Below are 27915 nucleotides of genomic sequence, written 5' to 3'. Positions count from 1 at the left end.
ACTCTTAGATGAAACCAGAAAAAAAAATCAGAGTTGTGCCGGAAGAAGTAGAAGTCCTACAAGAACCACCAACTGGCCAAGATAAGGATAAAACCTCGGTAAGAAATGTCATCTATATCAGTATTATACAAGGACCTTCTATTGATAAAACATATAGGATTAACATTTCTAAGCTAAATTCCAATGAAGATCCATGTAACAGTTTATGCATTTAATTCATTATTGATACAATATTATATTTTTATTTTGAAGCCAAACTTGGTACCTTTCTATTGACTATGACTCCACTAAAACTGACTCCAACTCTGAATCCACCAAAAATGACTCCAACTCTGACTCTCCAAGTCCAACTCCGCAGCTGTGACCAGATGGTGATGAAGGTGTCTTGCTTCCCTAGTGAGATATTTAAAAAAAGGGATAGAGGTGAAAATAGTGAATGGGTCTGTGAGCGGAGATGTCAATCAAAATTTAGAATAACAAGAACATGGCTCAAATTAAAGGTGCCCAAATCCTATTGATGTTGGTTGAAGAATTCCAAACATGTCTCATGAACTATCCTAAGGATAGTTGATGATTGGTGGGATCCAACACCCTCTAAGTTCTTGATTTGTGCTTATAGGTGTACGTAGACATCGTCTCTATCACGTTTCACCGCTGTAAGGTCCATCTTGAGGGGGAGATGTTTAATGTTTGCACAGATCGACACTGATAACATTTTAATTCTATTAATCCTTATATTACTTGTATTATATTAATGTTGTAGACTATTACTTGTGGTTACAGGTTGAGGGGCCGATCAACTCTGTTTACCTAAAGGGTAACCACATCATTGTAGAATAGGGAAGGTCACGTTGTTGGAAGGAAACCCTAAAAGTGTTCATAAACATTGGATGAACGATGGTCAAAATTGGTCCTTTGTTTGAGACCAGTTGACCAACTAATGTGGGTGGAGGTGTCTCCAATCTCCAAACTGTGCAGGTGTATGAAGGTCCCGGGAAGACAACTATCTAGGGTATGATCAGCCTCATGGGGGATGTGATGTAGACATCCCTTTCTACAGAAGTAACATACTCAAGATCGAAAACAAAGGTACAGTAAGTTTCATCGATGACCAGAAGACTCCGCTCTACAAATCTGGTTGTAAAGGTAGCAGAGTTCAGCGACTTACCTCCTCTTCTTCTTCCTCCTCAGGCTTTACGCTACATAAAGAGACAATATGATCAATGTTAGACTTGATCGAGTATTTTTATCAATCACATTTATAGAAGTCAAATGAAAAACTGCAAATTTCTTACTCAATCTTTTTGCGAGGAATTTCGATGAATATAGACTCTTGAGTTTCTAGGAAGAAAACAGAAGAACAATGGTTTTATCAAGTCTGTAACATGTATTGTAAGTTTCATTGGGCTCGTGTCCATACATAGACCAATAACCGGACCATTGATGACCAACTCGGGGCAAAGTTGAGATCCATGATCAGCCCACCTTCAGAACGGGGTTATCCAACTCCTTTATTGAGCAGGCTTAATCTTTCATGGGAAGTATGAGGTTCAGTACCAACTAGAAATGAGTGAACAGGTTCATAACAAGATGGATTTGTTAAGAATTTTCCAAAATTTTTGGGTTCAACATAACCCACATTTTTTGAGGTTCATCATCTATGAATCACTATTATACTGTGGGGGTCTCTTCAGAGGTGACATGAAATCATCAGAGAGGCTGGAAGAGGTTGGAAAATGACCAAAGAGGATCCAGAGGGAGCATCGGACGCCCCAACGGAGATCAGGAGAGGAGATGGAAATAGAGTATCAGTGTTTATTATGTTTTCACACCGTCCCTGGAGTCTGAAGAGATCCCAGAGTCACTTCCAGTTCAGACTGAACCAAGGTGAACAAGTCTCACAATAGTCACAAAATTAATCTTGTGAGGTTTACCCATCTCCAGTACCAACACGTCAATATTAGCAGCTTTTAACCACTTATGGTGGACCATTTTAGTTCCATAAACCCATCCATATACTGTATACATCCCAACAATTCCACTAGCCAAGGGTGGACATTTCATGACCCAAGATTAAAGTTCTTCCAAGATCTCTTGACTAATATGGCCACCATAGATCTTTACAGAAGAAGGGCCCAATACTGGTGGAAACATCTGATGTCCCAATCCTGAGAATGCTGGTTTGACCGTTACCCCATTCCCTTTACCGCTCTGTTGACTTACCTGTATCCTGCACAGGAGCTGTCAAGTTTTCAGTCTCAGCCCCATTTTGGTCATCTGGAAACAAGACCTTACTGTATTATAACAAGTTTAGCAATGAAGTGTGCAATGTTAGATCAATGGAAAATATGATTTGCGAGTTTTGGCCTCCATGGATTTTGTTGGTGAGACCTTTAGCTCGCTGATATTATTGACTTACCTGTATCTTGAACAGAAGGCTGCAGGTTTTCCCTCTTCGCCCCATCATTTTGGCCATCTAGGAACAACAAGATAATTAAGATAAATTGTCATAGTCTGCAGAGAACTATATCAGGCTCATCTCTCAAGCTAACAAATGATGGGCAAGACCACTGGCCACTGCCAATATTTGGTATGTATATTTTTTTCACTGTAGACACAATAGACATGAGTATTATATTATAGTTGATAGTAAGAAGCTTGGCGATAGTTTCTGATAACAACTAGAGACGGCGAACCTCATAAGATGGGTGGCGTGTGGCTATATCATGGTGTCCAAGTGTCATGGCATCTGTGCGCACCAAGTGACCAAGGAGGCTCTGTCACAAGCCTCACTGTCCCCAGAGCCTGTGACATCTCTCAGGTAGCCAAAAGATGGTCACAGAGGACAGCAAGGGAGCCCAGTAGAGGTAAGGGAAGCAGAGTATTTTTGTGTATTTCAACACTTCGCCTGGGCCTCCTCTTATTATATTTTGAGGTCTCAAGAGTATAATAGTGATTCAGACAAACTCAAAATGTTTTGAAAACTTATAATGAATCTGTCTCATTATGAATTGGTTTGCTCCAGTGGCATAACTAGGAATGGCGAGGCCCCAAGGTGAACATTTGACATGGCCCCTTCCCCCCCTCACCCAGAGCGACCTGACCCGAGAACATAATATAATGATCGGAGACCCAGTGGAGGATGCAATCATAAAAAAACCACTGTTACTTACCTCTCCTGTGCTCTGGTGCACTCCCAGCTGATGTTGGCCATCTTCAATGATGAAATAGCTATCACTTGAGCCAGGCCTACATCAGGACGTATTATAACACAAGCACGACCCACGTGACATCTGGGACGTCACCAAATAGGCCTGAAGCCTTCTGGAGCCCAGGAGAGGTAAGTAACAGTGTTTTTTATGTTCCCTCACCTCTTCTAGCCCTACAATCATTATATTCGAGGGTCTGAAAAGACCTCCAGGAATAATGATAGTGGTGTTTGTGGGGTTGACCCCCCATAGTTGCTCTTGATCATGGCATGTGAGTGGTTAATCCACCAAATGGATTATTTTCTGACTTATGGCTAGTCTTGGGTCTCGACTGTGTAATACAGCTGAATGCTGGAAGTAATGCACAGGCAAAGCTTCTGCGCGTGCGCCATTACGGTGTCATACTATTACGGTGCTGAGCGTTAACTATACACTTAGTGTACGGCAGCAGGGAGGGGTTAAAGCAGCTAAAACTGAAAATCTAAGTCACTACCAAGAGGGGGCGATACCCTGCCATTTATTTTCCTCAGTGCTCCCTTCTATGCAGCATTTTATCTCAGACTTTGTAAGGACAGAGATGGCGATTGGATATTGATAAATTCTTAACTAGACTGAACATACCTGGTCTGTTTGTGCTTCGAAATTTCTTCCAACGTTCCCACAATTTCGGAGCCACATATATCGCTAACAAAGTTATACCAAAGATAACAATTGCTAGATAACCATCATCTGTAAAAACATAAAAATTCATATATCTAAAGGTAATAAAGCCATAAACTCCCCCTCCCCGATCTTTACAGAAGAAAGATACCCCTTATCTCACCTTTATCTATATCGTTCTTTTTCGGCTTTTCATCTTTAGGTTTTCCTAGGAATAATAACGTATTATAGGGTTTATTCAAAAATAGTCTCTTCCTATTAATATGGTGGCAATGGGGATCATTCACCAAGGTGTTAAATGTCTATCAAGACTCCAATTTGGTAAACTGGACATGAGATGTTGTAGCCATCAGGGCGTTGGGGGCTGTGTGGCCAATATGTCTGAACAAGTAAATACACATAGGATAGGGGATAAGCAGATTGGCGGGGGTCCGACCTCTTAGTCATCTATCAATCAGCCCCCTATCACCCCGTTCTGAATTGAGGGTTGGTATGACCACTTAGACCCCCACCAATCAGAGTTTTGTGCCCCATTTTGAATGGAGAGAAGGTTGGGCTGGTGTGCGGATTCAATGGGGGTGTTATAGATAGTCAAGCACTGTAGTTCCCCCATTAAAATGAATGGAGCAGTGCTACACTGGCCCAATCACCTCTCCATTCAGAATGGGGGACAAAACCCTGATTGGTGAAGGTCTGAATTGTCGGACTCCATCAGATCTGCAATTGGATCTAGAAGTTATACCGTAACTTATTAAGATGGGAATAAGGATAGGCCATAAAGATGAATAACCTGAATGTTGAGGACACTTTTGATTGACCTGGTGGTCTAGTGGCTAGTTCCGGTATATGTCCATAATATACATTCCTTCTAAATGTTTGACCTACTATTGGATAACGTTCAGAGCATTTGCCTTTCTAAAATTATGTTCTCATCCCAAATTCATCAAGGATTGGAGTGAGGCTCTTTAGGCCCACCTTCTAACACCACTTAGAGGCACATATAATAGTACCCCTTAAATTTGGTGTCTTATGATGGACGATTTCTGCGTTAGAGCCTAGGCCCACTGGACTGGCCTTCCAGAATACCAGAAGATCCACCAGTGGGCTCAGGATCTAAGACAATGATGGTTTCAGAGAAGACCCAAGGATGCTAAGTTCTAATTCCTAGGGGTTGTCCGAGGGTGGGGGCCCAGAATCATAACATCTAGTGAACCAGATAAACCTCAGTCCAACACTGCCCCTAGTATTCTGGTGGGCCAGTTCCACACTGGTTATCATAGTTTGTTTCCATTATTGATTTAGTTTTTATTTGATTTTAACAATTATAACTAAAGTGAATACGCACCAAGAACCGTGAGGTTAAACGTCTCCTTTACCAATGTACCGTTTGGCAAAGTGAATTCAGCAATGTAGAGTCCGCTATCCTTCTCAGTCAGATGTTCGATAACCAGATGTCTTCCATCATGGCTCAGCTTATATCTATCATCCAGTCTATCAGTAATTGTGCCATTCTGATACTTAGCAACCCGTGTTTCATTGGGTGGATTTATATGAGTCCAGGTAACTTCTATTGATTTGCCAGATGATGTTTCGAATTTAACGGAGGAATGTAAGTATCCGGATATGTTGGTATGACGGTGACCTTCCGCTACAACAGAAGACATGAAATGGGGACATTACCATTACAACATCCTATGTACAGTAAAAGAAGCTTCTCCTGATATTTCAATGAATGCCCTCCCCCCAAATTTTGTCTTATGTCTCCCAATAAAACTTGTAGTATGGACCAAAGTAGACCCCCAAAAAATGGGTCAAGAAAACAGGAACAGGGCTTAGTAGTAAAATCCAGAAATTCTGTTATTAAAATAACACACTACGCGTTTCGGGGTGATACCCCTTTTTCAAGTGTAGAATAAAATACAGCGCTTTATTGTACACTTGAGTTCTTCTTTTACTATACTATTGGGTTGGGAGACTACTATGGCACCTACGACGTCTTGTACGAACACAGAGTGCCATCAGATCTGTATCACGGGGGGTTTATACTTCTTTAGGAGTCTGACTGAGACTTTGGGGTCTGGTCTGTCTATTTCAGGGTCTTGTCCAGGTCTGTATTTTGGGGTGCATTTCATGGTTAATCTGGAGTTGTTCATTTTGGGGTGCATTTAGGGTTTGGGTTTGGTCTGGGGTCTTTATTAATTCTGGGATGTTCTGAAGGATAGATATGCAGTCCTCGTGACTGAAATGTGATAGGTTAGTGGTGTGTGGCAGCGCAGGCCATGGAAATGGTGGGCATATATTGGGAAAATTGGGCAATGATTGTCACACCTTTTCTGCCACCCAAGGCAAGAGTTTCTGCCATGTAAGCACATGACACGTGCGTTATAGGCCCTTCCCTACAATCATGGCTTGGTGAGCTGGAGATGATTCAAGGGGTTTAGATTTAGTTTTTTGTTCTTTTTATGGTAACATCCCCTCCTGCAGGGTTTGCTAAGGGGTTAATAATGCCAGGAATAGTTGTACTGTAGCTCTCGCTTCTTCATGCAGCGCCTCTACCCAAAACATCACCATGATTGTAACCATAGATGGACAAACCAATTAATTCCGATCTGGGTTCGATCCGAATATCCAAAATTGTTATGGATGAACCAAAATGGCCTCTGTAACATGCACTTAGATAAATTATTATACTTCGGGGGTCTCTTCAGACACCACAAGGAGGTAACGGAAGGTGAGTATAAAGGTATTTTATTTTTTACCCCCCCCCCCTCCCCCCCGAGCTCCACCTAATATACTCTGAGATCTGAAGAGACCCGACAGTATAATAAGTCACTTTTGGTTCTATCTGAATTTGTTCAACCTGAAATGGATCAAGGACTTGAGCCCGAAACCAAACCTGCATTGGTTCTTCTACTGAGGGAGCAACAGGGGTCAGAAAAAGCTTCTAGAAGCAGGAACAAGTCATGAACCCTCCTTTCCTGTGCAGCTTCTCTGGTATCTTCTTTGAAGGATAGGTCTATGCCAGTGGCCAAGGTAAGTAAAGAGGTTTTCTGGACCCAAATTGGATCTATCTACATCAGTGATTCCCAAAGTGGTCCAGGTGGACCCCCAGGGGTCCACAGAAGACTCGAATGAAGACTCGTTAGATCTAAATTTGGGAACCTCAGATCTACATGAACCCCCCACAGATTCCCTGTTCTAGCAGCCTCTGGGTACCAGGGGTAGAGTGTACAGCCCCATCCACAGGTGTTTCCGGTGAATTGCAGTACTGATCTACTGATTTTATTACTTAATGAGAGCGGTACTGCACTCGCCTCCTATTCACCCTGAAGCTGCTAGAACAGATGACCTCGTGGGGTCTAGGTGTCTTGTAGTCTAAAAATTCAAGTTGGAGCAGGAAACACCCTTTAAGACATCCAGAGAAATTGTTAGGTCTCTACCATCCGAACGACTCCTAAAAATGTTCCCATATCCAAAATGTTGCTTTGTTGTTCCAAGCAAGCTCTGCCTCTAGTATATGGACCAGGAATTGCATAGTGTCCTAGGGTCAAAGGTTCCTTAACATAGATGAAGAAGAAAGTAGGCTGCAGAAGTGTGACCTGGCTCATCTAAACTAGTGCGAAGGGTCAGGAGTAGGATTGAGGATTGGAAATCAGATTTTGAAATCTCAAGATTGGCTCAACCCTAAAATTGAGTTTTCCCATAGAGAAGCATTGACTAGGGTTGAGCGATTGGCATTGGAAAAGATCAGATCCCGATCGGCGATCAAGCCAATTTCGCGATCGAGATCGGCTGGAAAATGATCGGAAATTTTCGATTTTAAAATCGATCCTGAAATCTCAAGATCGGCTCAACCCTAGTCAGGAGTGCTGAATGTAAAGTTTCTGGTCTTCCATATTCCCATATCAGATTTGCCCATGAAGGTGTAAACTGCTGTACATGTAAGTTATAACAGGCAAGACACTGATTTAGGAATCCACAACAAGCTTTAGGATTTCCAGCGGAGAATGCCATAATTACAATGTTTATGTGGTTGCTCCTCCACTCTACAGTAAAGGGAGTCATCACAGCCCATAAGAATATTTACTAGCCACCACCATAATAATAATGTGAAATAACCCAATAATAATAATGTGAAATAACCCAATAAAGGGAGCAGCCTTTATTGGGTTATTTCACTGGAATTCTGTCTTCCTAACTACATCAGGGAAGACAGGCTTGCACATTCCAGTGAGCGCCCTCTATTGGTTTGCAACACTGAGGCAGCAGCTGACTTCCTAATTACATCATGGAAGACAGATTTGCATATTCTTCCTATGGTCCTTTGCGAAGTGGAGTGCTAAAGGCTTAATAAGTCTCCACACACCTATATGGTGGTCTCTCCCCAAGGAGTGACAATATCCCCTTAACACTGGGATAAATATCATGATATCATGTATAGAATTGGTGGTAAACCAGTGGCACGCCGCACACACGCACAGGATCCTTCTTCCTCATTCCTTTTATTCCAACACAAGGGAAAATCCTGCTAGAAGTAACAGGCTGCCATGTTCTACATGTATAGACCCAGCCTGCTGCAGAACATCTCTACTGCCTTGAGCCGGATCCATTACATATACACTACACTACACAAACATAAATCTGCACTACACAACCTCTAAGGTTCTGCGCTGAGTTTCTACATAACAGACATGAACAAAGCCAGTGGCGTAACTAGGAATGGCGGGGCCCCGTGGCAAACTTTTGACAATCTCCCCCCCCCCCCCCGACCGACAGCGGAGACCCTGTCCGACTCCCCCCCCCCTGCATTCCTGCGTGCTCTAATATGCCCTATAGTGGCCCATACACACACTATTACGCCCCAGTGTGGCCCCTGCACATACTGTTACGCCCAATGTGGCCCCTGCACTTAATATTATGCCCCATAGTGGTCCCTATACACAGTATTTTATTTCATTGTGAACAGCCATGAACAATTATTATACTTAGGGCTCTTTTCAGACCCCAAAGTATAATAATCTGAGATCAAAGGGGGGGGGGGGGGGGACCAACATAAAAAACAGTTACTTACCTATCTCCGGCTTCGCTGCAGTCCTTGGTGGTGTCGGCCAATTTCAATGGCGTTCGGGACATCGCATGACCTGGGACACAGGTCCCGGTCTTGTGACGTCATGAACGTCACACAACTAGGCCCGAAGCCTGCCCAAAGAGGTAAGTAACGTTATTTTTTATGTTCCGTTACCTCTCCTGGGCCTCCAATCATTATACTCGGGGGTCTGAAAAGATCTCCGAGTATAATAATAGTGTTTGTGGGGCCCACGGCGTCAATTATCGATCTCGGCCCCTGCCAGGATCGAAAAGTAAATAGGGCCCATTACCGGCTGGAGTAACTCCAGTTGGTAACGGCCTATTAAGAAAAAAAAAAACGGGCCCTGTGGCAGCCGCTACCCCTGTTACCCCGGTAGTTATGCCATTGAACAAGGCCTAAGGGACCCCACTGACTATAATGGGGTCTGTTAGGTGTCCGCTGGATGTCGATCATAGTAGTGCAGGCAATAAGGTCCCCAGATCATCCTACATAGGTGCAGATCATATATTCACCTAAATACAAGCTGTGCATATTGTGACATATCATCATGGCAGCGGATAAACAACAACACATAAACATCACATGTACGGGGTGCAGCGGCGAGGCTTGTAGGCCAACGTCCTAACTTCCTACACAAGTAACAGGACTTCTGGGCATTGTTGTCCCCCCCACGCTACGCTGCGATGACGTCATCAGGCCCTGTTATCTGCGGCGGAGGCTTAGACTCTGTCCTATTGAGTGCTGAAGAAAAGCAAAGAGCTGGAGGGACAGGATCAGGAAATACCAGAACATAAAGAGCAGAATTAACCCTACAGGGAAAGCATCGCAAAGAGCTTAGACATGCAACCACATGTGAAGCGGGACGTGAGTGCACAGGACTCATAGACGGCTACACAAACACTAAACACTATCACTCACCGACAGCAAGTAATGTTGTAACCACTAGAAACTTTGCAGCCGCCATTATGTTAGGGCACAGGAGTGACGGAGAAGGTCCACCAACTAGGACCACAGTCCCATGACCATGTCCACCAATCAGTATCACTTCCTAATCTACTTAGGACCTCCCCTGGTTGGCTGGTTGGCGATGTTATGGTGATTTATCAAAACCGTGGTGTTCCTGGCCTCCACCCGAGCCCTCGCCAGGTTTGTGAATAGGCTGCAGGTTAGAGTCCTCCACCAAGGGGCGATTCACGAGAACCCATAAAACCTGTCGGAAGTTTTTAGTAATAAAGCAGAGAACAACTATAGGGTTTAACCCTTTCTTGGGACGTGTATTAAGAGGCGAAAACAGGACAAGGCGAAGAACATTGATGTATAGGGTTGAGCCGTTCTTGAGATTTCAGGATCGATTTTAAAATCCGATTTCCGATCATTTTCCAGCCGATCCCGATTGTGAAATTTGCTCGATCGCCGATCGGAATCCGATCTTTTCTGATCCCGATCGCTCAACCCTATCGATGTGTTTTTCACATGAGCGTCGAAATCAGACGTTTTGCGACACATTGAATACAATGGGCACATTTGCGTGTCCTATATTTACTCCCTATAGAGATCAATGCGTCTGCATATAATAGCAGACAGTCAGAAGAGGATCCGAGAGACTCTTTCGTCAGGTTTCACAGTCGTTTTTAATCCACGATTGTGTGACTAAGGCCTAACTATGTATACAGGATAGATCACATCCTGGACCCTGTACACAGGCAAGTAGAAAATAGCCCTTTAAAGGGATTCTACCATTAAAACCTCTTTTTTTGGCGATCACACGTCGGAATAGTCTTTAGAAAGGCGATTCGTCTTTTACCTTAGAAATACCGGTTTTTACCGTTATGCAAATTCATTCTCTCACAACGATGGGGGCAGGCCCAGCACTGAAAATGCGATGGGGGCGTCCCCACTGCAGCTCGAGAACACGATCCTGCGACGCCTCTATCTTTGGTTGGATCCTCCCCTTCTCTGTAGTCTTCCTTCTGCGTCACCTCCGACTCCCTCCGTCACCTCCGACTCCGACCTGAGACAGCAGCAGAGCCGAGCGCGAATGCCGGCCAGTGGCCATTTTTGGGAGGCCGCTCCTGCATTGAACTACAAGCGCAGGAGCGGCCTCCCAAAAATGGCCACCAGCCGGCATGTACAGTCGGCTCTACTAGTGTCTCAGTGGCAGAGCCAACTGCGCAGGCGTCGGAGGTGACGCAGGAGGAAGATGACAGAGAAGGGGAGGATCCAACCAAAGATAGAGGCGTCGCAGGATCGTGTTCTCGAGCAGCAGTGGGGAAGCCCCCATCGCATTTTCAGGGCTGGGGCCCACCCCCATCACTGTCAGAGAACTAATTTACAGACCGGTAAAAAATGGTATTTCTAAGGAACGGCGTGGCAGAGATCCCATCTAGAGGTAACAGACGAATAGCCTTTCTAAAGACTATTCCAACGTCTTATCCACAAAAAAAAGAGGTTTTAATGGTAGAATCCCTTTAAGGACCTAAAAACTCCTTATGGACTCAGCCCCATTTTTCAGAACTGACAAGTCTCACTTCATGGTGGTTATAACTTTGGGACACTTTCACTTACCCAAGTGATTGAGATTTTTTTTTGTCTGTGACCCATGTACTATGTACTTCATGTTAGAGATGAACTGTGATCAATATTTGTTGCATTTTTTTTCCAGAAAAATAGAAAATTTGGAATAATTTAAATTTTTCAAAATGTGAAATGTTCTTCTTATCAGAGAGATAGTCATACCACCCAAATACGTTAATAAATATTATCTACTATATCCGTGCTTTATATTGGCATCATCTTATAATTGTCCTTGAATTTATTTTGGACATTACAGGTCTTACAAGTGTAACAGCGAATTTCCAAATTTACATGAAAATTTCCCAAATCCATTTTTTAGGGACCACTTTAGTTTTGAAGGGGATCATAAAAGCCTATATATTAGAAACCCCCCCAAAAGTCACCCCATTTGCAAAACTGCACCCCTCTAATAACTCAAAAACATTGGGAAGTTCATTAACCCTTTAAGCATTTTATGGAGACTAAAACAATACAGACGGGAAATTTACGCATTTTCAATACGTTCATTTAGCACATTCAAAAAGGGTTAAAGGTGAAAATGCGTCTATCAATTTGTTATGCAGTTTTTTTTTTCTGGAGAACAGAAATCCTTGATGTTTGTTCACACGGCAGTGCGCGGAAGGGAAGAAGCAACACTAAGGGTTTGAAAAGCAGATTTTGCAGGAATAGTTTTCAGGTGCCATGTCTCATTTGCAGAGTCAGTACAATGGAAGCCCCAAAAGTTAACCCATTTTGAAACTACACCCCTCAATGAGTTTGTCAAGGGGTATAGTGACTATTTTGAACTCACAGCCGGAGATCATCATTTGGAAACCATATTAAACACTGTTGTGCCAAAGGCTGGACCTTCTGAGTAGATGTCCAGACTTGATGAAGATAGAAGAAGATCTCCAGGAAGCCACATTACAGATATCCAGAATAGATACTTGTGTGTTTTCAGGCCATGACGCTTTTGTGGAACGTGTAGAATGTGTCCTTGGTGTGGTTGGTAAGGAGAGCTTTGCTAATCTCTAGGCCTCCAGAATAGTAGACTTGATCCATCTGGCCAATGTGTCTTTGGTGCCTGAAAAATGTACAAATACATGTTCTTCTTTTCTAAAATTCTTGGTTCTATCCAGATAGCTCTTATAACATCTAAAGTGTGGAAACTTGTCTGTTCATCTGTCTCAGGATGAGGATGGAAAACTGGATTCTTTATTAGTATTCTGAAAAGAAGGAACTTTAGGTATGAAACTTGGCAACGTTCTCAGGAGAAACCCATTTGGCAAGAATCTTAAGTACGAGCCTCTTAAGGATAAGGCCAATAGCTCTTCTAGCCATTTAGCAGATATTTGGCTACTAGAAAAGCCCCTTTACATAATTTTAGGAACCTGGCTTGAAAATTTAGACCATATTTTATAAAGTCTTATTTGTAGAGTCCTTATGACTGCCAATAGAGAATAAATTACTGATATAGAAAACCCTGTTTTCCAGTCTTGACTAAAGTTGAGCCGATCTTGACTTTTCAGGAACGATTTTGAAATCCGATTTCCAATCATTTTTCATTCGAACCCGATCTCGATCCCAATTCCGATCCCAATGCAAGTCAATGGGATTTTTTTTTACTAATCGGAGATCGGATTTTAAAAACAATCCTATTCACTACACAGCATGGAATCTAACAATTGAACGCTTTAATTATTAGAATTCACGCTGTGTAGTGATTTTTTTTTAATCACTAAGTAGCCAAAGGATTTTTTTTTAATCCTCTGGCTACTTAGTCCCCCCTGGTGTCTACTTACCTGCAGAGATGGCTGGTCTGGTGCCCGGTGTTCTTGTTCTTCTTCGCCTCGCTGCCCCCTGTCTCCCAGGTTAGGAGAGTGTACCCACCCTGTACCCGCCCACACTCTCCTAAGCCACAAGCCCCGCCTTCTTCCTAGCTCTTTAACACTAACCTGGGAGGTGAAGAAGAACGGGAACACCGGGCACTGGACCAGTCATCTCTGCAGGTAAGTAGCTACTAGAGATGTTAGCTAGTCTCCCATTAGAATGAATGGACGCAGCCGGTGCGCAGGGGGTTGAGGCTGGGTGTCAGCTGCTTCCATTCATTCCTATGGAACTGCAGTGGATCCTTCACACTGAGTATACACTCCGCTCAGAATGAGCGGCACGTATACTCAGTGTGAAGGCTAACATTGTTAGCTTTTCCCACAATCCTTGGCCAGTAGCAAAGCATTGTGGGAAATAATCACCGATCTCGATCCCACCTAAAAAGATCGTGTTCGGAATTCCGATCGCAATTGTGAAATTTTCTCGATTGCCGATCGGTATCCGATCTTTTCCAAATACGATCGCTCAACCCTAGTCTTGACCCTTCACAAACCAATCTGAGAGATGGAGTTTTCTCGACTCTGGATGGAACAGACCTTTCTGGATTAACTGATCTGGATATCGGGGAAGAGGCCACTGTTCGCTGTTTGAAATTTGCAATAATAGAGGAAACCAGAACATTGCTATTATTATAAGTGATGGACCTTCCATCAACATGTTCTGCAGAAGTTTCTGGACCAGAGGAAAAATGGCTATCTGTGGCATTCCCCATCTGTCTGTTAGAAGATAAAAATATTTGAGATTTAGTTCCTACTTTGATAGTCTGAGTATTGTCCAGCTCAGAAGATCCACTCGAGTATTCAGGAGTACTTTTTTAAGTCCAGCAGTAACTTGCTTCTGATTCCACCGTGCTTGCTCAAATATTAGGCTTGGCAAGTCCTGATGTCAAACATCTCCTGTATCTTCATGTTTTTTCTTTAATTTTTCTGAGGTAGTGGATCTGAATTTTTGATAGTGGCTACCCCGGTCAATTCATCTATTATTCCCTCTCTTCAGGAACAAGTTGTATCTTTTCTGATACGGGAGACAAGGTTTAACGCTTCCCTTGCTCTAAGGAAAGACTAGAGCTCTCGCCTTCTTATTAGCTTCCGAAAGCTGATCCAATGTTTCTCCAAAAAGTCTCCCAGGTTGAAAAGGAATTGAACCAATGAACTTAGTCATAATCTTATTGCCCTGGACTCAAGTGTACAAGAAAACAAGTGTATTCTATTTTATCAATGTCCCTTCTATTAGACAATTCTTTGTACAACCATGTAATGCGCATCCTGCAAAATCCACATCTAATATAAAGCTGGGCATGTCATATCTAGTAATGACCACAAGGCGTCAGTGTTATTTGCAGAACACGGGTGTAAATAAATCTAAGTCATGCGGACCGGTGAGCAGTAGGTGTCAGTGCGCGCTTCTGTATTTTTTACTAACCTTTTTAACCCTTAAGTACTATCAAGGTGTCTAGACGGGGAGATGGGGCCTGGGCTATCCTCTAATATCTTATATTGTTTGTTTACATTAAAGTGTTTACATTGTTGCATTAGTTACGGTGTTTTATAAATAATAAACAAGCTGTGGCCGACCTCTACCCACACAAATAAGAGAAATTCTGTTGTCCTGGTCCTTATTTATTAGAACTAAGGAAGGGTAATTATGATATGTTATCGAACCACGCAGTCTACTGCCTATAAGCCTGTGCAATGTGTTTACTACAATATGTCCAGTAGAGGGAACCGGAGCCAAAGTCTGGAGAACTGGTGAGAAATCTCTGCCGTCCTGGACAGGAAGAAATCAGTCAGTGTGTCCTGGAAAGACGTGCAAGGCCTGTACATGGAAGAAGCAACAATGTCTGCACTGTAAGACGGAGAGAACCAGACACCAATAATAAATTCCCTGTTCTTTACCCCATACAGGGTAGGTTGTTGAAAAAAAACCCCTTTCTATTAATTCAATCCCCTAAAACATGCCATAAAAATGGTGAAAAAGTCATATTCACCCATCCCACAAAAAACAAGCAACTCCGTCGATGGAAAAGTTTTGGAAAGCAGCGACACCAAAACTAACCATTTTCATAAATTATAAAGGGCTATATTGTAGGATGAATTAACCCCTTAGTGCCACAATGGGTCAGTGCTATTTATTTTTTTATACATCGTATCTCCATAGTTTGAGGCCCATGACTTTTTAATATTTTTCTGTTCAAGAGGTTGTGCAGGGGCTTGTTTTTTCCTAGTGAGCTTTACTTTTTTAGCTAGACAGACTATAATAGAAGTCTATGGATTTTTACAGAAGACTGCAATGCATTAGTGTATTCACTAATTCCCTGGGGTCTAAAGAGAAAAGTTAAAAAAAATATAAAAACTTTAAATAAAAAAAAGTTCAAATCACCCTTTACCTAGATCAGATATAAATATAAAGAAAAACACACATACACATATATCTCTGGTATACAGTAAATTTGGTATTGCCGTAATCGTAGCGATCCGCAGAAAACAAGTAAATATGGCTGCGCAATGAACGCTGTAAAATGAAGCCTGGAAGAAATTCTCACAAACGTTCTCTCTTATTCCTCCCCATTCTGATTTTCTTTTCCACCTTCCCAGTTCATTGTATGAGACATTAAACGATACCACTACAAAGTACAACGCGTCCCGCAAAAATGAAGCCCTTATAAGGCTCTGAGAATGGAGAAGTGAGCCAAAATTTCTCTAGATGAAAAAAATATTTTGTCTTTCCTGTGAAGATGATGTCAGCCGCCCTCACACCATCTCAAGACTTCTAACACCCTCTTAGCTTCTCAGTCTTGTGAGGTTATGTGGTTACTGCAGCCATTTCTCTCTCACATCTTCGTGTCTCATTTACGTCTTCAGTCACCACCAAGGAGGTCCTCTACTCATCACCATGAAGCTCCAGGATCCAGCGAGAAACATCTACGCTCTTCTGTTTACTGCCGTGATCTTACTGGTGCTAGGTGGGTCATGTTTTATTTATTATATTGCATCTTATAGGGGCAAGATGAATACTGTATATATATATATATATATATATATATATATATATATATATATATATATATACCCAAAAACTCTGGCCATTTTAATCTTTGAAATTTTCCAGTAGCTGCTGCATTTCCCCCCTCGGCTTATACTCGAGTCAATAAGTTTTCCCAGCTTTTTGTGGTAAAATTAGGGGCCTTGGCTTATATTCGGGTCGGCTTATACTCGAGTATATACGGTATATCACTTATAAAGAGATATGTCAGACCATACTATAAGTAGAGACTTCAAACAACCAAAAGAATGGGCATTGACACTCTACTGAGCATTTGGCCCCTTAGACTTGACTCAGATGTCCATGTCAATTCTGTTGGCTCCTCTTCCATTGAAATTCATTTGTAACACTCGGTTGAGTATTGTGGGTCATACTGGCGGACATACCTGGGTACGCCAAAGAAGGCTAATATGGAGGGTGTCTGTGTATGGATTGTTAAGGCCACCGTATTACCATCCTCTAGCCCTTCTACTCTAGGCTGAGTGATCACACATGGACCTCAGTGATGGTCATATCAATGGTGGTGGAGATCAGATGTCCTCACTACCAAAATATTAAGATGTAGTTACGGGGCAAATATTTGGAACGTTTTCAGGTCTTCCTAAAGTGTTTTATTAAATCTTTCTAATCCCAAACTCGAAATGGATCTTCATATTGTCTGCGATATCATGTACCAGAACTACAAGTCTCAACCACTTAGAGGAGAATTCTTCATGTAGGTAATATACATGTGTATATGTAAGTCTTGCCGGAAGAGTGGTCGCTTCCCGTTACCAGCATCCCCCAACCACACATTTCCTGTCTTGTTGGCTCAGTAATTATATATATAGACCTTGCGGTTTTTTGGAAAAGACAGAAGTGGTTTTGTGTCTATAGTAACTAAGATAAATAAGATGTGGAGATTAGGGTTGAGCCGATCTTGAGATTTCAAGATCGATTTTAAAATCCGATTTCCGATCATTTTCCAGCCGATCTCGATCCCAATCTCGATCGTGAAATTTGCTCGATCGCTGATCGGGATCCGATCTTTTCCGATCCCGATCTTCAAACCTAGTCATTGCTTTTCTATGGGAAAAGTCACTTTTGGGTTGAGCCGATCTTGAGATAACCTCCGATCTCGATCCCACTGGAAAAGATCGGGTCGGAATTCCGATCGCGATCGTGAAATTTACTCGATCGCCGATCGGAATCTGATCTTTTCCGATCCCAATCGCTCAACTCTAGTGGAGATCTGTACACAACACGGACACTGCTACATATCCCAGCAAAATATTGGGGAATTGATCTTTTGGTTGATTTTTTTCACTTTTTACTTTTGGGTGTTCGAATGTTATGATCGTGGCCATCCAAGCCGGTTCAACCCCAATATTCTAAACTATTTGGTTTTTAACGAAACTAAACAATGGTGGATACATCTTCGAGGCCCAGGGGAGGTGAAAAAAACCAAAGAACCATTTATAATCACCTGTTTTGGGCCTCCTCGCAACATCCAATACTCTTCTGTAGAGATGAGCGAACATTAAAATGTCCGAGGTTCGAAATCCGATTCGAACAGCTGCACACTGTTTGACTGTTCGAACGGATTTCGAACCCCATTATAGTCTATGGGGGGAAATGCTCGTTTCAGGGGTACGCCAAATTCGATAACATTATAGTCTTCTCCCGGCGCAGCGCCCTCGCAGCGTCTTCCGGCTGGAATTCACTCTGCCTAGGTATCGGGGCCTAGGCAGAGCCGACTGCGCATGCGCGGTCGGCTCTGTTCGACCCGACACCTGAGCAGAGCCGACTGCGCATACGAGGGCATGCCCGCGCATGCGCAGTCGGCTCTGCCTAGGCCGGATGCCTAGGCAGAGTGAATTCCAGCCGGAAGACGTCGCAGGGACGCTGCACGGAGAAGACTTCTAAAGGTAAGAGAAGAACCAGCGTTGATTGGCAGAATGTATAGCATTCTGCCAATCAACGCTGGTTCTGCATCGAACCTTAATCTTTGAACAGCTAGTAGTGCTCGATCGAGTACGAGTATCTTGAGTACCATAGTATTCGATCGAAGACCTACTCGATCGAACACTACTCGCTCATCTCTACTCTTCTGGTGGTGTCATGAGCCCGGGGTCACCACTGATGCTCTTTTAGTATTGCTTATGGTGAGGACTCTCATCATGCGTTGGGGGATGGAGTGTTGTACTATGTTGGGGCTCTAGTTGGCGCTGTATTGGTTGATGGGTTTCTCTAGAATTTACATAATGTGACATGAATTTACAGACATGACACCTTTGGGACTGATGCCGTCAGCTCTTGCCAAAGATTTCATAGAGAAAGGTGATAGAGCAGAGCCAAGAGTCAGCGCCGGGGTCCCAGAGCTCTAGGAAAAGTGGGCGCCCATTCTGACCCACGATTCCAATGTAGTCTACATCTGAAGAAATTGATTGAAGTCAGATACTTCCTATATTTGGGATGGGGAACTAAGCCTGACTATTAGCATAAGCCCTGTGACCCCTATGAGGGGGATTCGATTCACTAACACGAAGCAGAGGTCTAAGAAATAGTAGGAAATGGAATAAAGTTATATTAGGAAGTTGCAGAATATTATAATATATTGATTTATATGTCTTAATATAACATGTGACATAATAATCTCTGATGTGTCTGCAGGAGGAGAAGCAAATATCCAAGTCCACAAGCCGGCCGTACTACACGGATCTGTCACTCTTACGTATTCTCCTTCACACAAGATGGAAACAGTAACATTTATTGCCTGGAAATATAATAATGGAGAACGTATCACAATCCTGGACACTACTAGGAAACCTTATTTTCTATATCCTTCTCAGTTCAGGAATCGTCTACTAATATCTGATGACTTATTTACATTGATCATAAAGGATCTGACAATGGCGTACAGCGGGATGTACAGTATAGAAGTTATAGATATAAATGGAAGATTACAATCCTCCTCATTTACGGTCACTGTCTATGGTATGTATTCACATTGACTGCACAGTATCTGGGGTCATTTAAACAACATACATTACTAATCCCCCTCCCCCATTTTTACCACTACCTCAATATACCACCTGCCCCCTATAGACCTCTAGAACTACCTGTATATTACACATACCCTCTCCTACTTTCCTCCATGTTTCCCGAGACCAGCTCTTTATTCCTAGTGTTATTAGGCCAAGGTTAAGGCCTTGGTTATATATTACATACCTCCCAACCGTCCTGATTTCCGCGGGACATTCACGATTTCGGTGACGTGTCCCGCGGTCCCGGTTGGAGGGAGGTATGTCCCGATTTCAACTCAGATATGCGTCCGGAGGATTCAGATCTGAGTTGAATACATACGCAACTAAAGCGAGGTGCTGTCACAGCTCAGCTCCTTGCTTTGCCGCTGCACTCCGGCTAGTGGCTGTGACGTCATCACCTCACACCTACAACAGCATTAGTGAGACTTTAGAGAGAGCGTCGGGGGAGCGAAGAAAAGGTGAGTTTAATGTGTGTACACATTGAGGTGGAAAATGAAACTGGGGTGAAGGGGACGACGACATGACACTGGGAGCAGAGATGGAGGGACATGAAACTGTGGGCAGAGATGTGGGGGGACATGAATCTGGGGGCAGAGATGGAGGGGACATGAATCTGGGGGCAGAGATGGAGGGGACATGAATCTGGGGGCAGAGATGGGGGGACATGAATCTGGGGGCAGAGATGGAGGGACATGACTCTGGGGGCAGAGATGGAGGGGACATGAATCTGGGGGCAGAGATGGAGAGGACATGAATCTGGGGGCAGAGATGGAGGGACATGAATCTGGGGGCAGAGATGAGGGACATGAATCTGGGGGCAGAGATGGAGGGGACATGAATCTGGGGGCAGAGATGGAGAGGACATGAATCTGGGGGCAGAGATGGGGGACATGAATCTGGGGGCAGAGATGGAGGGACATGACTCTGGGGGCAGAGATGGAGGGGACATGAATCTGGGGGTAGAGATGGGGGGACATGAATCTGGGGGAAGAGATTGGGGGACAGGAATCTGGGGCAGAGATGGGGGGGATATGAATCTGGGGGCAGAGATGGGGGGATATGAATCTGGGGGCAGAGATGGGGGGATATGAATCTGGGGGCAGAGATGTGCGGACATGAATCTGGGGGCAGAGATGGAGAGGACATGAATCTGGGGGCAGAGATGGGGGATATGAATCTGGGGGCAGAGATGTGCGGACATGAATCTGGGGGCAGAGATGGGGGATATGAATCTGGGGGCAGAGATGGAGGGGACATGAATCTGGGGGCAGAGATGGAGGGGACATGAATCTGGGTGCAGAGATGTGGGGACATGAATCTGGGGGCAGAGATGTGCGGACATGAATCTGGGGGCAGAGATGGGTGACATGAATCTGGGGGTAGAGATGGAGAAGACATGAATCTGGGGACAGAGATGTGGGGACATGAAACTGGGGGCAAAGATAGAGGAGGGACATGAAACTGGGGGCAGATGAAGGGTGAATATGAAACTGGGGGAGAGATAGAGGGGGGACATATAATTTACGGGTGACTGTAGGAGGATTATACTGTGTGGGAGCACGTGAAAAATCAATAAGAATGGGCGGAATCAACATAAAAGTGGGCGGATCCAAATTTGTCGAGGCGCGCTGCGCGCGCCGCACATTTTGTCCCTCTTTCTACTTTTCAAAAGTTGAGAGGTATGATATTATACCATGTGACACCGATACCCACATAATGTACGGCACGTCTGTGTATTACATAATGTATAGTGCACCATAGTGGGGGACGGATGTTATTATAATGGCACGGCAACATCCATGTCATGTCTATGGTCATCTTATGACTGATGTATTTTATTTATAGGACCTGTTCCTTCTCCATCAATGTGGAATAAAGTGAAGAACATCATAGACATCATAGACAGACGTAATGTTACTCTTTTCTTATTACAGAGCCCATTCACAATGCAAGTATAAGGACTGAAGTGAAGGAGAACACCTCAGACCGGTGTAATGTCACTCTTCATTGCTCTGCCCCATCATATACATCAGCTTTCTCCTATACATGGAAATACAAACACCGGGACTCTGGGTATCGAATGTATAATAATATGAGCTTCATCCAAATCTCAGTACCACGGGACCACCAGGACATGGAACTTCTGTGTATAGTCCACAACCCAGCCGACCAGAAGAATGTCTCTGTCCGAGTACAAGAGATGTGTAACTTTCCAGGTAAGATGTTATCTTGAGGTAGGAGAGTATGGTGGACACATCTGGAAACTCCATATAAGTGATCTCTGTCACCATGACAGTCCACAGATAACATTATAAGACGGGTTTACATTTTGCTCAGTATATATACAACTACTCACAATATGTTCCTCACGGCTAATAAGACATGTATAGAACCAGCCACCCATGGATGTAGATAAGACTCCAGTCTCCACCCTATGTGCAATATTAATGCTATAGTAAACATAATAGCTTCATGGAATCACAGTTTTGGCTAATATTCTAACCATCTTCTCCTTAGTTATTGTAGACAATACGTGCTGGATAAAACTCTCCATCTATCTTCCACTTCTCGCCATTCTCTCCTTATCGGTGGTGGCAGTGCATTATCTGAAGACATGAAACAACAATGAAGAAGTGACTTCTCTTCTATCTCCTATATCTAAGATGGGCCAGTCTTCAAACACATTTCATGGAAGGACAACTAGAATACACTTGGACTGAACTGCCTTAGGTCCTGTATTGTGTTACTACCTGGACTATTTCTTCAGCCCTCTACTGGGTCCATCAATTCCAACCTACCATGATGGACAAACAATACGGTATACTGTATAGTGGCTAAAGCAACTCACAGTTTCCATGTCTTTTTCTAGCTTCTGGACCTGCACAGAACGGACCATGTGACCTTCTCTATGCAGGTTCTTACTTACAGAGGAGTAGGAAACACAATGCCGGTCTGTCTCCAACTTATCTCCTATGCCATGCTGTCCAGGCCCAACCACTCTCCTTTATTACTGGTTATACTGGGAAATCCTGGTGGAAGTAGAGGAAGGGTTTGTAAAACTGGTGAAGCTTTTTGTATCTGCATCCAGGGGACACATTCAATAGATAATGCAGATACCAGGGGTCGGCAAGGAAAGGGATCAAATACAATGTAAAGTCAGTGTGACACTGCTCCATGTGCAGGATACAGCGACGGTCCTATCAACCCCAACATAAGACGTCTCCAGGATCTCTCAGCCACAAGAATCAGATGGGGCTGAGCAGTAAGAAGAATCCAAGAGCTCAGTCATACAGTCACATGTGGGAACAAGTGAAACGTCTGTGACCTTATTCCTGTCTATTGTGTCACCACAATTCTTATAAAAAGAACTGATTTTTTCTATCGGTGTCTGTTGTGGTTTCTCTTCTTCATTGAACTGTATCTGAGTAACGTTGGTTCGGCACTTTTGATTTTTTCTGGCGTTCACCATACAGGAAAAATCTTTTTATAATTTTGTAGACTGGGCATTTTCATACACAGGGAAACCTAATGTGTATGTGTTTCACAGTAATATTTTACTTGTATATGAATTCTAGGTAAATGGGGGGTGATTTAAACTTTTAGGGTTTTCTTTTAAAACTTTTTTTTACTATTTTTTTAGTGCCCCCCCCCCTCCTTTCCCCAGGGGGTGTGAACCTGCAATCATTTGATTGCAAGTCCCATAGACTGCAACACAACAGTATTGCAATCTATGGGAGATTCGCTACATAGCTATTGAGGCCGGTCATAAACCAGCCTCAATAGCTATAATGCTATGACAAGCCTGAAAGCCTTCATGAGGCTCCCAGGTGTCGGAAGAACAGGTCGGCTCCCGCGATCGCAGGATATTTGACAAGTTTCCTGATGAAGTGAAGAAGTGTATACCATTACTGCTTGTGAAGATGTGACCTCCATACAGATCCAGGAAGCTGAGATAGGAGGGGCTTTTTGGCTTGGTCTCCATCGTGTAGAGCTTCTGTATTTTCATGAACGTGGATGAAGAACAACGGCCACAAAATCAAGGAGCTTCCTTCAGGTCACAGGTAGCAAAAGGCAGCGAGATCCACCAAACAGCTCCTCATAGCTCAGCTTCCTGAAACCCAATGAGTGTGAGATGGAGGGATGAGAGATATTGGGGCTAATCCTATCTAACTACACCTGAATTATTAGGGAGGATTCACACCTACTGGATTTTACACTTCAGACAAATCTACTGTAAAATCTCCACGTCTTACAGCCCATGTGAAGAGCAGAAGGTCCTGCGGTTCAGTTATGTACATGCACGTATATAGGACAGCACGGTGAGGGGAATTTATCTATCCCACTAGGCCAGTTTTCGGGAAATGACCTTTCTTGCACCAAATATGCACCATACCATTCTGCATATTACATGTGGGGGCGGCTTCCTTCTTGTAATACATCTCATCCTGGTCGATAAGACAGCTATGTGGGGAGGAGAGGCGATGACCACACAGTAGACATAGAAAACCACTCATCATGTCTGCAGCATATGGTGGAAACCAAAGGACGGTTTTGTCTTCTTCAGAAGTAGTTTGAGTTTCCTTTATCTCGTCTTGTGGTTGGCATCAGTTCTGGTGACTCATTTACAGTAGTATGGCCCAGAGCTGGTAGATATTATACTCTTTATGTATATTATACAGATTGCCCCGTTTAGACATCCCCCTGATTTGGCTTTGGGCTACTCCAGAGGGCAATATCTATGTGGTATTCCCTGCAGGGAGCACCAGGTTGGTTACTCTTGGAGTAGTCCCGGTATAGGTGGCAGCTGACCCAAGGGCCAGAGTAATTTTCAATGAACTCAATATATCAACCCTGCCCAGCAGATTGGTTAGGTTGTCCAAAGTGGTAAGAGGCAACTCCAGTCTTGTACCATACAGCTTATTTGCATATTGGCAAAAATAATAGTCACTGATTCCCAAATCGGAAAACTGTATATTTAGGTGACCATAACCTATGTATCTGCAGGGCTTGGGTTAATATGTTATGGGCAGGATGGTGACTACAGCTCCCGAAAGCATACTGGGGCTAAATGGTGAAGCAGAAGGTGGATGACTCCTGCTCCACCATTGTATCCAACTCTCCTCCAATGCAGATGAGTTGAAGCAGGGACATACCTCCTGCCGACCGGGACAGGACACAGGACTGTCCCACTGAATCCGGGCTGGTGGAAACATTGAAGTTTATGTAAATGAGGCAGTTGGTCACAGTGGGTGCAATATGGGGAGCATTGGAGGTATCTACAAGTAGTCATCGATGGAAGAAGACTTGATGAAGGTCTGGGCCAGACACAGGAGAGAAACTGAACCAAAAAGTATCATAGAAAGTTACAAAACTTTATTATAGAATGGTTTAGGTTGATTAATATATTATCAGATAACCCGAATAACATGTGATATAATAATCTCTGATGTGTCTGCAGGAGGAGAAGCAAATAGCCAAGTCCACAAGCTGGTTATAGTGTTCTGTAGGCTCCGGTACCGAAGGGTTATATACTGTAGTCAGCTGTTGGTTTTATAATTAGGCAAAAAATATAAGTGTCCTCTTTTGGTCTTTGGGCAAATTCTAACCAAACCTGTGATTGGAGTGAATGGAGATTTCTGCATTGGAATTTGTATGGTTGGTACTGGTGCCAAATTTGCTGTGTGAACTTACCTTAACTGTGCTGAGCTATTGCGCCTCCACTTTTATTTTGAAACTTTCTGGAGATGATTTTGCCTAAAGGGTACGGCCCTAAAGGAAAGTCTCTGTATAAAAGGAGGTTCTTGGAGTCTTCAATCCGGAGTTCCATCCGACCATTGTAGCCAATTGCCAGTGTAGATTGTTGGTGCCCATTCAGAGTTGGAGCCTGAGTTATACCCCCAAACCAGCATTAGCATAACCCTAGAGTATCAGGACCTTATGAAAGCACACGGACCCCATAGACTATAATGGGGTTCATGTGTTTTCCATGCGGTATCCGCACAGAACACGCAGAGAGAAAAGGACTTCATGAATTACTTTCCTCTCCGCATGACTCGTGTGGACACTGTGTGGAAAACACACGGACCCCATTATAGTCTATGGGGTCTGTGTGCTTTCATTGCTCACCACTTTTTAATGCTTTTGGAATTCCGTTCGTGGGTTTCCATACGGACTCCCCAAACGGAATACTGAATGTAGATGTGAACCAGGCCTGAGAGAAGCAAAAATGTGTAGTTCTGTGCCGCAACATCAATACAGATTCCAAATGGTTAATTTTTCTCTCTTTTTACAGCTCAAAAAATTATGTCATGTCCCGATGGCTGCAGGAAACATCAAGAGAGCCACAAGTTGGGGAGGTGCGAGTCTACATACTACAGTATGAGTATCATTGGTACATTTACCCTACTCAAGAAAACACACAGGAGACACAGAAGATAAATCTAAAGAAGGCTTTACTCAAAAAGTGGCAATTGTCACAAAGGTTACAGAGGCAATGAGCTTAGTGGTTACATAGGCTAAGAGGCAGCTGGCATGATGGTGTCCCTCGGACAGTGAGGATGCCATCCCTATAATACACAATCTCTATAATACACAGTCTCTATAATGCACAGTCTCTATAATACACAGTCTCTATAATACACAGTCTTTATAATACACAGTCTCTATAATGCACAGTCTCTATAATACACAGTCTCTATAATACACATTCTCTATAATACACAGTCTCTATAATACACAGTCTCTATAATACACAGTCTCTATAATACACAGTCTCTATCATACACAGTCTCTATCATACACAGTCTCTATAATGCACAGTCTCTATAATACACAGTCTCTATAATACACAGTCTTTATAATACACAGTCTCTATAATGCACAGTCTCTATAATGCACAGTCTCTATAATACACAGTCTCTATAATACACATTTTCTATAATACACAGTCTCTATAATACACAGTCTCTATAATACACAGTCTCTATCATACACAGTCTCTATCATACACAGTCTCTATAATGCACAGTCTCTATAATACACAGTCTCTATAATACACAGTCTTTATAATACACATTCTCTATAATACACAGTCTCTATAATGCACAGTCTCTATAATACACAGTCTCTATAATACAGATTCTCTATAATACACAGTCTCTATAATACACCGTCTCTATCATACACAGTCTCTATAATACACAATCTCTATAATACACAGTCTCTATAATACACATTCTCTATAATACACAATCTCTATAATACACAGTCTCTATCATACACAGTCTCTATCATACACAGTCTCTATAATACACAATCTCTATAATACACAGTCTCTATAATACACATTCTCTATAATACACAGTCTCTATAATACACAGTCTCTATAATACAGATTCTCTATAATACACATTCTCTATAATACACAGTCTCTATCATACTCATTCTCTATAATACACAATCTCTATAATACACAGTCTCTATAATACAGATTCTCTATAATACACAGTCTCTATAATACACAATCTCTATAATACACAGTCTCTATAATACAGATTCTCTATAATACACAGTCTCTATAATACACAGTCTCTATAATACACAGTCTCTATCATACACAGTCTCTATCATACACAGTCTCTATAATGCACAGTCTCTATAATACACAGTCTCTATAATACACAGTCTTTATAATACACAGTCTCTATAATGCACAGTCTCTATAATGCACAGTCTCTATAATACACAGTCTCTATAATACACATTTTCTATAATACACAGTCTCTATAATACACAGTCTCTATAATACACAGTCTCTATCATACACAGTCTCTATCATACACAGTCTCTATAATGCACAGTCTCTATAATACACAGTCTCTATAATACACAGTCTTTATAATACACATTCTCTATAATACACAGTCTCTATAATGCACAGTCTCTATAATACACAGTCTCTATAATACAGATTCTCTATAATACACAGTCTCTATAATACACCGTCTCTATCATACACAGTCTCTATAATACACAATCTCTATAATACACAGTCTCTATAATACACATTCTCTATAATACACAATCTCTATAATACACAGTCTCTATCATACACAGTCTCTATCATACACAGTCTCTATAATACACAATCTCTATAATACACAGTCTTTATAATACACATTCTCTATAATACACAGTCTCTATAATACACAGTCTCTATAATACAGATTCTCTATAATACACATTCTCTATAATACACAGTCTCTATCATACTCATTCTCTATAATACACAATCTCTATAATACACAGTCTCTATAATACAGATTCTCTATAATACACAGTCTCTATAATACACAATCTCTATAATACACAGTCTCTATAATACAGATTCTCTATAATACACAGTCTCTATAATACACATTCTCTATAATACACAGTCTCTATCATA

The 27915-nt window shown here is 42.7% G+C and overlaps 2 protein-coding genes across 2 annotated transcripts; one reads left to right on the top strand and one right to left on the bottom strand.

Moving 5' to 3' along the window:
- Positions 1–1024: 1024 nt before the first annotated feature.
- On the bottom strand, positions 1025–9945 carry LOC142214598 (uncharacterized). Its single transcript, XM_075283541.1, has 9 exons — positions 9877–9945; positions 5215–5517; positions 4033–4077; positions 3831–3938; positions 2420–2476; positions 2224–2277; positions 1296–1341; positions 1169–1199; positions 1025–1054 (listed from the first exon to the last, which is right to left on the bottom strand). The coding sequence occupies exons 1-9, from the start codon at positions 9920–9922 to the stop codon at positions 1025–1027; spliced, it is 720 nt and encodes a 239-aa protein (XP_075139642.1). The 5' UTR covers positions 9923–9945.
- A 6348-nt stretch (positions 9946–16293) lies between these two features.
- LOC142214597 (T-lymphocyte surface antigen Ly-9-like) lies at positions 16294–25966 on the top strand. Its single transcript, XM_075283540.1, has 5 exons — positions 16294–16363; positions 19096–19419; positions 21404–21685; positions 24928–24982; positions 25762–25966. The coding sequence occupies exons 1-5, from the start codon at positions 16294–16296 to the stop codon at positions 25964–25966; spliced, it is 936 nt and encodes a 311-aa protein (XP_075139641.1).
- Positions 25967–27915: the final 1949 nt, after the last annotated feature.

This window comes from Leptodactylus fuscus, chromosome 7 (genome assembly GCF_031893055.1).
Source record: "Leptodactylus fuscus isolate aLepFus1 chromosome 7, aLepFus1.hap2, whole genome shotgun sequence".
Taxonomy (NCBI): Eukaryota; Metazoa; Chordata; class Amphibia; order Anura; family Leptodactylidae; genus Leptodactylus; species Leptodactylus fuscus.
The sequence above is the reverse complement of the archived record's forward strand: the minus strand, read 5'-3'. Positions and strand labels throughout refer to the sequence as shown.